The sequence below is a fragment of the Fimicolochytrium jonesii genome, assembly GCF_025526975.1.
Source record: "Fimicolochytrium jonesii strain JEL569 chromosome Unknown EV422scaffold_1, whole genome shotgun sequence".
Classification (NCBI taxonomy): domain Eukaryota; kingdom Fungi; phylum Chytridiomycota; class Chytridiomycetes; order Spizellomycetales; family Powellomycetaceae; genus Fimicolochytrium; species Fimicolochytrium jonesii.
In genome coordinates, this window is record NW_026515668.1 from 1,649,659 (window position 1) to 1,661,694 (window position 12,036).

The 12,036-nt window shown below is 53.7% G+C and overlaps 4 protein-coding genes and 1 non-coding gene across 5 annotated transcripts; 4 read left to right on the top strand and 1 right to left on the bottom strand.

The window, feature by feature from the left end:
- Positions 1-251: 251 nt before the first annotated feature.
- EV422DRAFT_24640 (cytidine deaminase-like protein) lies at positions 252-1,243 on the bottom strand. Its single transcript, XM_053065701.1, has 2 exons — positions 657-1,243; positions 252-594 (listed from the first exon to the last, which is right to left on the bottom strand). Exons 1-2 carry the CDS (start codon positions 1,117-1,119, stop codon positions 554-556), a joined length of 504 nt encoding a protein of 167 aa, XP_052930328.1. The 5' UTR covers positions 1,120-1,243; the 3' UTR covers positions 252-553.
- A 1-nt stretch (position 1,244) lies between these two features.
- EV422DRAFT_24657 (WD40-repeat-containing domain protein) lies at positions 1,245-4,818 on the top strand. The gene is made up of 4 exons (XM_053065702.1): positions 1,245-1,667; positions 1,740-2,126; positions 2,227-4,445; positions 4,511-4,818. Exons 1-4 carry the CDS (start codon positions 1,568-1,570, stop codon positions 4,664-4,666), a joined length of 2,862 nt encoding a protein of 953 aa, XP_052930329.1. The 5' UTR covers positions 1,245-1,567; the 3' UTR covers positions 4,667-4,818.
- Positions 4,819-5,081: 263 nt separating this feature from the next.
- Positions 5,082-5,152, top strand: EV422DRAFT_t4. The gene has a single exon. It is a non-coding gene; the product is annotated as a tRNA-Gly (tRNA).
- Positions 5,153-5,193: 41 nt separating this feature from the next.
- EV422DRAFT_24740 (WD40-repeat-containing domain protein) lies at positions 5,194-8,149 on the top strand. Its single transcript, XM_053065711.1, has 9 exons — positions 5,194-5,208; positions 5,291-5,500; positions 5,577-6,253; positions 6,321-6,439; positions 6,516-6,683; positions 6,746-7,047; positions 7,113-7,375; positions 7,445-7,579; positions 7,637-8,149. The coding sequence occupies exons 2-9, from the start codon at positions 5,416-5,418 to the stop codon at positions 7,793-7,795; spliced, it is 1,908 nt and encodes a 635-aa protein (XP_052930330.1). The 5' UTR covers positions 5,194-5,208; positions 5,291-5,415; the 3' UTR covers positions 7,796-8,149.
- Positions 8,150-8,948: 799 nt separating this feature from the next.
- Positions 8,949-11,881, top strand: EV422DRAFT_512570 (uncharacterized protein). Its single transcript, XM_053069078.1, has 2 exons — positions 8,949-9,452; positions 9,536-11,881. Exons 1-2 carry the CDS (start codon positions 9,003-9,005, stop codon positions 11,750-11,752), a joined length of 2,667 nt encoding a protein of 888 aa, XP_052930331.1. The 5' UTR covers positions 8,949-9,002; the 3' UTR covers positions 11,753-11,881.
- Positions 11,882-12,036: the final 155 nt, after the last annotated feature.

A 12,036-nucleotide genomic window follows, 5' to 3' on the forward strand; every position in this document is an offset into this window, starting at 1 on the left:
ATCTTTTGCTTGCGGCGAGCTTACACGTACGAGACGACAGTTTGAGAACAAGGTCGCGCGTGCAGCATGGGATCAAATCCTTTAGCAGCTTGTGCGTTCGGGGGCGAGAAAGTGGATTGCTTTCCGATTTCCCATCGGACTTTGTAGTTTCGAGCGTTCGGGATCTGGCGTGTTCTTCACATGGTCAGAATAAAGAACGACCCTTTGCAAAATATACGGAATGCAAACTCTGTCCAAGGGGAAGCATCGCTCAGAGTTATTCACATGGCTATGTAAGCGTTGTCTTCAAAAGACGGGCCGAAGCCACGACTTCATAGTGCAAGGATGGGTTTCATCATAGCGATGCTTCCACTTTGAACCTTCGATGGCGGACGCTGCAAAGGACGGCTACAAGCTTGATCCCGAACTCTGCTTCCATCGTGCGGTGCAAACAAGTGTGGCCATATCCCACAAAGATGAGCATGGCAGGTAGGAAGCAGTCGGAGAACTATCTTGCCTTCCGAACCTTTCTATGACCATAGTTTGTTTGAACAATCTCTAAGTGCTCTACGTCCTATGCTGAGACAATGTGCTTATTTGGAGCCAGACATGCCTCTGTTGTATGATGTGAGTCTAATATCGCTTTGCTGCTTGGCCTCGCAATGTCAACAACGTACCTTCAAAGCCGACCAGGTAATCAACCACCACCCCACTTTCCCTCAACTGCCTGGTCCCTTGACACTCCGCAATAAAGTTCTTCGGCTCTCCTACACCAACGACCACCCTGCCTATTCCCACCTCGAGCAACCGGCGCGCACATGGAAGGTTCCCAGACAATCGCTCCCCACAAGGCTCCATCGTTGTGTAGATCGTGGCACCCTTTGCTTTCTCAATGCTGTTCGTTTCAGAGAGTTTCAGTAAACAGCATTGCTCGGCGTGGGTGTTCCCTGGGAGTTCGCGTGAAAAGCCCGTGGAAAGGATCGTAGGATGGGCAGCACGGGATCCTGAAGGGCTGACGAGGACGGCGCCGACGCAGTAAGCGGAAGGGACAGGGATAGACTTTTGCGCCTCAAGGATGGCCAGCTGCATGAAATCGGCGTCGGTGGGATCATTTGCGGTGGTGCTGTTTTCGGGGGACATGGCGTCTGCGGCGGGGGGAGGACGGGATAAAACGGATGAAGGCGTATGCTGGCGAGGTTCAGTGGAGCGAGTATAAGGATCTTGTGATAGTGGGAGAAAAGCAGGTGTCGAAATGTCAAAAGAAACCACGGAAAGGTCCGAAAGGCCTCCGTCAGGCCTCGTGTCCACGACTCCACGGACAGAAGAGGAAGGGGCGAGAATCCTTTGCTCAATTGTGGAACGAATCCCCAATCGGCTCTGGTGGAGCAAGCGTCACCTCCTGTACCGTACACATACACACCATACACTGGGCAATACTCGGCGATATCTCCGCTGAACCCGGATTTCATAGCAGCTGGAAGGAAGTTTCTGCGTATTCTCAATTTGCCGGGCATCTTCGAGCCCTCATCTTGGACCCTAGCACGCGTCAGAAAATCAGTTCATCCAACGAACCGGGAAAGAGGAGGTGATGGCAGGCTCTCGCTTTCGTGCGGCCTGTCCGTTATCTGCCGCCGCCCTAGCGGTGGTTGATGATATGATAGCTTTTCCCGCTCCAGGAAGCCAAAAGGGTTCGTCAGCAATCTCACTGGTGCAGCTCGAGGGGGGCCTGGAGAGTGAAACGCAGCCTGGCCTTTGTACAGAGCAATCTAGGTTCCATTGCAAAGCAATTCAAGCATTGTGCTTTGGTTCGCGATCTGTACCTCGCCGAAGACTATTCTCCGCGTCGAGTGATGCCCTGTGTATGTGGCAGCTCACCGTTGACTTGGGGACAGTGGTGATAGAGTCCGAGGAGCTGATAAAAGAGGAAGTTGGACCTGTTGCATGGATCAGTGTCAATTCTGCAGATACCTGGATTGCGTGTGCGGTGAATGATGCGGTGCATGTCCTGCATGTCAAGACCGGACGATCGATTGTGTTACAAGGGCACCTCGGAAGGGTCAGTGGATGTGAATTCTTCACTCCGCTACCTGATGCGCCCGACCTGGCCGCTTGGCTCATATCTGTGTCGGATGACCGGACTTTCAAGAGTAAGACGAAGCTTGTTGCACTGTTTCAATTAGGATTCGCTAGCTCTTGCAGTGGCGAGCATTGAAACATTCATTAACGGGTTATTTTCGTTCAGGGTAGTCTGGGACATCCAGAATGCTTCATGTCTGTATCAATCGACGATTCTATCGCCTTCACTGCTGACGACAGTGGCTCTTAGCCCCGACCGATTCTGTCTGGGCTCGGAGGACGGCATACTTCGCTTTTTCGAATGGACGCCCCGCCGAGGAAATCCATGCGAACCAAGGTGCTTGAAAGTCGTGAATGCGGCGGATCACTTGAAACAAGCTATGCAGGCTAAAGTCACGAAAGCCGCCGAACAGGAGCCCGAGGTCACCTATGTGCATTCGCGACAACCGCGGCCACGCAACATCACGCCCATCACTGACGATGAAAATGATGCCGATGAAGTGGAGCAATCGGCAGCCATATTGGCGCTCAGCTACAGCGTGTTTTCGCCCAGCTGGAGGGACAGAGTGGACGGATCACAGAGAACGGATCTGCAGGCTCCTGGGCTAAAGAGCAATCGGCATCTCGTTGTGGGAGTTGCGAGCGGAATTATTGTGCTAGAAGCAGCGACCTACGAAAGACTGGCATTCGTTGCGTTTGATGGGGGTGACGCAGAGGTGGCTGGTGCCTACGCAATAGCGAAGGAAACTCCCCGACCTATGACTTGCCACATTGCCATTGGAAACCGCTTTTCGGGCAATGTACGGAGCTTGGACGTGGTTCTAGCCCCACCACAGGAGAGATCTGCCGCGCCACCAGCTTTCGACATACCTCAGTCTTTGCAGTCTGTGGTGAAGACCGCCGTAGCGGCCAACTTGAAGGGTGACTGGGGTAACAACGCTTACGCGGATTGCCTGACCAAGCTTGCGAAAGTTGGGATTCGATCACTGCATGATTTGGCAACTGCGGCTGAGCGCGGCAGCGACATTCTGTCGAGCGTACCAGCGTTTGTGCAAAGCGCATTGGAACAGGCTTCAGGAAGGAGCGCTGCCGCAACGTTGACCACTCTCACATCATTTTCGGCGCCGAAAGATGCGAACTTCGATGCGAAGTCGCCGTTGAAGCCGAAAACCCCGAAACCGCTAGGCCCACCAGCTACGCGGTCCGGCAGGTCAAGCGTTGCATCGAAGCGAGGCGCGCCCATTAAAGTAGCGACAGCACCACCCCCGCGAGATAAGCCGGTCACGTTCCACGACACTGTAAAGTCTTCGGGTTATCTCCGAGCTCCACAAAACACAATGTTCTCTCCACGCACGTCCTCCGCGACAACCAGGTGGGCCAAAGTAGGAAAGGCGAAGGTTCCAGCGCGGTTGCAACCCATCGCTCCACCGCCGGCGTACCACAACCGGGAAGCCAACATCAAAGCGATGAAACCTACACCAGCCGTCTATCACAATGCGTCCATCACGTGTATAAAGAGCAGTGCAAGTGGCAAATCAATTGCCTCGGCGTCCGCTGATCGCACCGTGCGGTATCACCGGGTTACTAGCCCCGCTGATTCCGTCAAGTCACTGATGGGCCATGATGCACCTGTGACGACCGTATCGTGGAGCGCTCTGAAGACTGGTCCGTTTGATCAGCTGTTGCTTACTTCAGCTATGGATGGGACAGTGAAGCTGTGGGCTGTGGGAGCATCCGAGCCGCTCCTAACGTTCCGAGAGATTGCAGGTAGCGGCAGCAAAGCGGTGGTGGGGAAATTGCCGGCGACGAGAATCACTACAGGTGGAAGCCACGGAACACCTGCACAAGCTACAACCCCAAAAACATTCATGCGCGACATTTCCACGGCACGCTTCTTCCACCAAGATCGCCTCATCGCCATTCCGTCCGGGCCTGCCCTACACCTGTACACATACGCGCTCGAGAAACCGCCCGCAGGGTCCGTACAGCCCAATCTCAACTACAACACATATCGCCTCGCTACTACCCTGACGGCATCAGCGCATAACGTCACTACCGTCGCCTGCATCAACTCCTTTCGCTCACATCTCGTCATCAGCGCCATGTCGGATAAGACTGTGCAGATATGGGACGTGGCGCAGTGTACGAGCGTCCGCACTGTCCCGCATGCACAGGAACGTGCGGTGCATTGTATTGCTTTGCCGGATTATAATGCCGGTGATGCAGGTGCAGCTGCGACGTATTTTACGGCGGCGGTTACGGACTCGATCAAGATGTGGGATTTGAGGGCCGAGAAGGCTGTCTTGCATTTGCATGGCCATGTGAATCGTCATGCGAAGGTAGCATGCTGTGTGTCGCCGTGTGGAAGGTATTTGGTGACTGGATCCGAGGTAATGGCCCACTCGCGCACACAACTTCGCTGTCGCTGCTTTGACTGACGTTTGCCCATCTCCAGGATAACCACGCGTATCTATACGATGTTAGACAAGGCCGTGTGTTGGACAGATTAGGCGGACACTCGGATGTGGCCTCTGCGGTTGACTTCAATCCAGTACAGCGAGTCATTACGACTGCCGGGTATGATGGGAAGGTTTGCTCCTTTACGTATTAGCCACTGCTAGAGCGGCATCCTGTTGGTGTACGACGTAATTTGAATTTCTCCACGCGTATGAGCATTGAGCATCATTGGCGGTCGTACGAAACAAGGAAGCTGTCGTGTTCTTATACATAATCTCTCACTTATGACGTTGCAATATACCTCAAATCTGAAGATGTGCTTTTCGCTTTCCCCTATCCCGTGGTCCCCAGGGTCACCGAACAGTTGCGAAGGCACGAAGCTTTGGCCATAGCTTTCCAACCAAATTTCCGCATGGGCTCGGGACACTGCGCGAGACCGGTGTCGCTCCAACTTGCACACGAAAATTTGAACGCGTGTGCCGTTGCCGTCCTTACATCGCCGTCCACTGACCACATCCGCAAAACTTTTCATCCGATATGACATCGTTAAAACACACCATGATATCGGCGCAATGGTGGTTTAGTGGCATAATTACCGCCTGCCACGCGGTAGACCCGAGTTCGATTCTCGGCCATTGCAAAGTATCGCTGGCGAGCATCCCGAGAGGTGCTATGTGTGAGGTGTCCGCTGTAGAGGTGACCGCATTTCTCTTTTGTTAAGATTTCCAAGATGTCCGTTTTTCTGTCTGGTTGACAGCTTACGTGACGTTTTCGACAGCGCGTCTCGACGCGGCGAAGGACTCCGACAACGAGAGTTTTTTGTTCGAGGCCGAAACGCTGAGACAACTGCTAGTGCGATCCCATAGGATCATCACTCAAACCTACGGACAACAGAGTTGCAAAATGGCGGCAACAGTAGCAGCCCCAGTGGTTGTTGTGGAGAATGATTTTCAGCCGCTTCAGTTGGAGAGTATCATTGGATTTAGTGGTAAGAAGACCTGTTGAGGAGTACCAATTAAGCGAGATGCAATGGCCCACACCCAGCCTTGCCTTCCCACCCGTAGGATCCGTTCCCGATGGCTACATCAAGCACCCGAACGGCATCCACACGATCTACTCCCTAGGCTCGACCGTAGTAGTGAACGAACCGCGCAAGCCCAACTCACAGGAATTTCTGCAAGGGCACACCAATGCCATCAGCTGCCTTGCCGTCAACAAAACCGGCACGCTGGTGGCCAGCGGACAGGTCACGCACATGGGGTTTCAGGCCGACATCATCATCTGGGACTTTGCAACGCGCCAGCCCGTGCATCGTTTCGCTCTGCACAAGGTCAAAGTGCAGGCGCTGGCGTTCTCACCCCGCTCGCTGTATTTGGCGTCTTTGGGCGGTGAGGACGACAATTCCATCATTGTGTGGGATTTGGTGAAGGGCGCGGCGATCTGTGGCTCGCCGGCGTCAAAGGACTCGACGGGCGCGACGCTGTGTCTCGCGTATCTCAACCGCGACGACACGTCCTTTGTAACGGGAGGCAATGGCACGTTGAGGGTGTGGGAACTAAACGCTGTTGCGAGAAAGGTGCGCCCAACAGATGTGGTGACGGGTCAAATCAAGCGGATTGTGAAGTGTGTGGTTATCGATAAACTGGATGAGTATATGTATTGCGGAACCACGACGGGCGATTTGTTGCAGTGCAAGATTAGCAACAAATTGTTCAAGTTAAGCGGGCCTCCGAAGGAAAAGGTACGGGTTGTGCCAGGATTGGTTTCTCACGAGGGAGGCTTTCTGAAATGGGATAACCGATTTCTAGGACCGCCTTGGAATGGGCATCGTATCTTTGGCGCTGGCACCAAAAGATCAAAGCATCATCGTAGGAAGCGGCGATGGCACCATCGCAGCATTCAAACTGCCCAACTTGAACATCGTCAAGTACGTCTGCACGACTGATGATTACTTTCTAGTGAACACTCCTTACCAGCGCCGATTTCTAACTTCTATATCGTAGGTCAGCGAAGCTAAGCGGGACCGTCACGTCCATAACGTTCGAGAACGACACCCGCTTCCACGCATCCACCGCTTTCTCAAACATATACGAGATCAACACGAACGAATTCACTCCACAGCTGAAGCTCGCTTGTCACTATGCGCCCATCAATGACATAACATATCCAGAGTACGTCCTGACTTTCGCATCCATACAATGGATCCATATTGATATTCGTATTTGCCCTCCAGACATTCTTCGGACGTCTTTGCCACAGCCTCCGACACAGACATCCGGATCTGGAACGCGCAAACGTCCGCAGAACTTCTGCGGATTGCGGTTCCCAACCTGGAATGCAAATGCATTGTATTCAAAAAGGACGGAACGTCGCTCATCACGGGTTGGAACGATGGAAAGATCCGTGCGTTTGGACCGCAGAGTGGGCGTTTGCAGTATGAGATCGGGGATGCGCATAAGGGATGCGTGACGGCTTTGGCGGTTACGGAGTGCTGGAATGAGGGTGGGGAGTTCAGGCTTATCAGTGGAGGGGCAGGTAAGGAGACAGGTTATTTGCACTTCGAGACGAGACGAGAGCTCAACGCCTTTCGTGACAATCAGACGGCCAAGTACGAGTGTGGCGCATCACGGCAACGCACCGACGGCTTGAGGAGGCCATGAAAGAGCACAAAGGCACAATTACGGCCATTAAGATCCGCAAAACAGACCTTGAATGTGTCTCCTCGTCGTCCGATGGGTCGTGTATCGTGTGGGATCTAATGCGATACGTGCGGAATCAGATCTTGTTTGCGCCGAGTTTCTTCAAAGCTGTGTCGTATTATCCGGATGAGAGTCAGTTGTTAACGAGCGGGACGGATCGAAAGGTGGCGTAAGAGCGGCTTTAACGACAGGCATCTCGTGAAAATGGATGCTGACCGAGGAACCATTGCTAGGTCGGGTACTGGGAAGCGTTCGACGGATCACTTATCCGGGAGCTAGAAGCATCACAATCTGACACTATCAACGGACTTGACATAACGGCTGATGGCAAATACTTTGTCATTGGAGGAAGCGACAAGCTCGTCAAGGTACGGTATATTGTCGATTGAGAGTTACTCCTTTTCAACACTAACATTGCAATTCAGGTTTATCTCTACGAGGAAGGCTCGATCGCATTCGTTGGCGTCGGCCATTCGACGGACATTACAAAGGTGAAAATCTCACCAGATCAGCGCAAGATCGTCACCGTCAGTGCGGACGGAGCCATATTTTCTTGGAAGTTCGGGGAGGGGATTACAGCGTGATTTGAGCCCCTCGTTGTGAATGCTTTGTTTTATAAATATACAGTTACATCTAGGAGCAATGAACGGTGGTCTGCAGACGCAAAAGTTCCTCAACAGTGAAGGACAACCGATACCGACGAATTCCAGCGCTAGCTCAGACGCATGGGGTCAGGAGATGGGCTTCTTCTTCCGGACTGATTTTCACGGCGTCCTGAACCTAGACAGTGCGCCGGCTGCAGTGCTTTGCGAACCTGTCCCACCGTACAGGGCGTCCTCATACTCAATGACCTCCTGTAGGAATCGTTCCGGTATTTGGAAGGTCGGCAGAAAGGCGAAGTTCGGAAGATCGACAAGAATCCATGTACAGTCTGCGGCCCCTCAGCACCGCCCGAAGAAGTCATATCGGCTCGCGGAGTATCGGCCGGTTGGTTCGGGCCCATCAGAAAGTGCCATTGCGCAACTGCCATTAGTGCATTGAAATGAGAAGATTCTTGATGGGGGCGTCCTCGTTCTCCAGATGATCGCCACGTCAGTGTGGTGGTACTTCCTGAACTCCTGGGATCCAGACGCATTGAAGAACTTCCACGGCTGGTAGCATGGAACAATGAGCATTGACGTGAAAACACTCACTACGGTCTTGGTGTCTACACACCAGTCATACTTCACAAAGGTCTGATGGGTGATTGGGGCAAAGCGTCAAACCAGTACGGGGGTCATGCACCCCTTTGAGCGACCGGGTAAAACTCCAGCGTCGCAATACAGGCTTGGAAGTCTTGAGCTGTGACGATGGACGTTAGAACTCAGAACCAGTAACACAGGGATACAAGTAACGTTGACGTGCGATCGCTTCGCCATCATTGGAGTGTGGGAAGATGTGGGCTGCCTGCAGAACCAGGGGTGAACTCCGTCTACAGACGACGCACCGACCTCCATCCCGGGTCCGTGTGTTTGCCACGAAAACGCTGCTTGGGGTTGAGAACGCCATGGGTCCCCTCAGCATCCGAATCAGCGTTCGAGTGTAAGGTTGGGGAGGGCCATCGTTGCTTGCCGACTTGAAAACTTGGAATTGTGAGCTCGAGTTGGAGAAGTTAAATCCTCCGGCACGTGATGCGCTTGCTCGAGTTTTTTCGGGGTCCGAAAGCCGTCGCGTTGCCCGCATTTTCCTTTCTTGGAACCACCTTCTAGGCTCATATATAAGGACTGGTTCTCGTCTTTCTCACTTATCGTCATGCTCGCCGCCCACTCAGAAGCGCCGCCGGCAGCCCCTTCTTTCTTGGGCAACTCACGCAGGCCTGATATAGGGGGCCGGCTGCGTCAGTCCGCTATGCCAGACGATGACTTTCCAGATCAATCGCGTGCCGCCATCTTCGCCGACGCGTGTAAGTTCAGGAGCATATATGGGCTGTCTCATATCTCTTGTCTTGGTATTGTTCCTCATGTCGCCCCTCTTTCTTTTCTACGGACTTATTTGTTACGGCCAGTTTCAACCGGCCGATTTTCGGACATTATGCTGATAGCACACAATCAAGTGTACCGCCTACATCGCGTCATTTTGATCCAGTCGCCTTTCTTCCGACGAATGTTGCTGGATCAGACCGGCAAAGAAGTGGTCGTTGTTGAAGGATCCATGGGAATCGAGATGGGTGGTGATTGGAGGGTGGCCAAAGAGGGGATGGACGTGAGTGTGAAATTGCGATGTGTTCGATCCCAAAAAGTTTGCTCTTTCGGCTAATTTCAGTTTGGAATTGATGCGCACGATAGCTCTCTCTTAGGGATCTATACATTCCTCCATCGTACCGCCCCAAGCACGTCACTTACCGAAATGCGCTCACCGTTTTGCCGGCGGCATGCTATCTCGAACTCAGCTCCCTATCGCATTTCTGCGTCGACGTGGTACTGAAGACCTTGTCGACAGAGACAGTGGTAGATTATGCATCCCAGCTCGAAAGGCTTCGACCCTCACCTCGTGGGATCACGTCTCCGTACGGGCCGAATCACCAGTATGCGAAGCTTTTCAGAGACTGCTACACGGAACTGTACGATGCGATTTTGTGCTTTATCTGTGGGGTGATCAACTCTGGATTGTCCTCGGAGGATGCAGTTGCGAGCGCGCAATGGGAGGGTGAGCAGGAAGTGGAACAGGACAAGAGATCTATCGCGGCTGAACAGCTTCTGGCAAAGCTTCCGCTGTGCTGGATTCGACGTGTGTTGGAAAGTGATTTGTTGAGTGTGCCCAACGAGTTTGAGCGATATGAACTCATCAAGAGGGTTGTGAAGATGCGGCGTGTGAAGACGACAATTGAGGAACGATCATTCAAGCGGGAGAATTCCTACGAGCCGCAGGATGAGATCGACGTTTCGGTTTGGAGCGAAGCGGAGACGGGCAGCATCGGGCAACGGGATATACCCGCCGCTGCACAAGCTGATGTGGTCACGCGGAACGCCCTCGCCGCCGAAAGCGTGTTCCGCTTGCGCAACTACGTTGGCAGGCTATTTGGGCGCGGGGCGCAAACAGCTGAGGCAGCTTCCCCAACCGGCAATCCGGCTCAAAGGAAACGCAAGCGATCCGGCAGCGATGTTGAGAACGATCACCCCTCTGCTGATGAAGATGAGTTTGTTGATGCACCGGAAGCGGCCGGGATATCCACTCCTCGTCCCGCGCGTTTCGTTCGACGTACCCCAGTTCTACGCAGCCCGGCCCGGACGCCCACCTCAAGTATGTCGCACAATCAATCATACAATACATCGACCATTGTGCACACTCACTACGGCTTGGGCACCCTTCCTTCTTCTGCGGGCGCGTCAGCTGAGGACACGGTCATGGCGGGCATCTTCCAAACCGCCGTAGTATATACCTATATGACCTTTCCCCAGCTGGAACTGGTCAAGCAAGACGGGATCGTGCCTGATGCCGTTGTGCTGGAGAGTTTTTGGCTGCAGGCTCAGTTGATGAATGGGGGAACGGGTGGTACGAGTGGATTGGGCGCCTCGATGCGACCCTTGGGTAGTATCGGGAATGGGTTCATGCAGCAGGGGCGGCGTGGTGGTCCCGTTGGGGCACCGCACAATGCAACGAATTTTGGAAAGTACCGATTCGCGATCGAGTTCAAGAACGTGCAGGAGTATTTCTTGGGACCAGCGCAACCAGGTCGATCTCGCCACGGCAAGGAGCCGAGTCTTTACCCCACCGTGGAGGAGGTGACTGAGGCCCGGAAAGCCAAAAGCGCCCGCAGTGCGACGGTCATGACCTCCGAGTCTGTCATTTGCGCTGGATTGCATTACAGAGTGCTGCTCAGCTTGTGCACAGAAGATGAGGTGGAGGAAGCTGGGATTGATGAAAATGAGGAATGCGATGCTTTGGATGATAGCCGCTCGTCGCCTGCGAAGCGAGGAGATGCACCCGCGACTTCGAAGAAGCAGGCACCACGGCTTATGCTTCGTGCGCTCCTCCAACGCAACAAAATCGTTGATAAACGCGCTCAAAAGCAGGCGGCAACGACAGACGAAAATGGAGCGGGCCCGTCCACTTCTTCGGGTGCGGCACCCCCCAACCTATCATCGAGCTCTACGACACCTGCTATCTCTTACCGCATCCATCTATTCAACCCTCGTGACTTCAACGTCGACCCGGCACCGCCTTCAACATCAGACATTTTGACAGCCGATATTACTGGTCCACCGGCCCGCGCCGGAACTGTGAACCCGCCGGCTGCGGGACCATCATCTTCTACGGCACCGAGCACGATGACGATTAACAAGCAATTCAACCGATGGCGGCGTTTCGGGAAGCCCGTCACGAAATGCGATTTTGATGGAGACGGATTTGTGAAGGGCGTGCCTCTGAGTGATGTTGTTGCGGGCGGCGGTACAGGCGACGCTGTTGAGCTGGCCGGAGCGGCTGTCGGCGGGAAGAACGCGGGCAGTAAGGATACTGTTGGTGGTGATCTGTGGGCGATTGTTGTCATTGAGTTCAAATGAGCGTCGTGGTGTGGATTGATGTAGACTGGCAGAGAGTGCGGGCCGGTGCCGAGTAGCGGAGGTCTTAGATTTATCATGTATGTATGTGTGCATGCGTGTAATGTGTAATAGATAGTGTGTTTTCGAGGCCTTTTCTTTGACAGCTTCGTTTTGCGAACCGATTGACGGGTGAGCCCAGAACCGACTTCGTGGTAGCAAACGCGACTCCCGTGCGCTGCCACATGCGCCACACTGCAAGCCACATTGCAATCGTCGAGCACTTGTACAAACTAGCTTGCCATTTG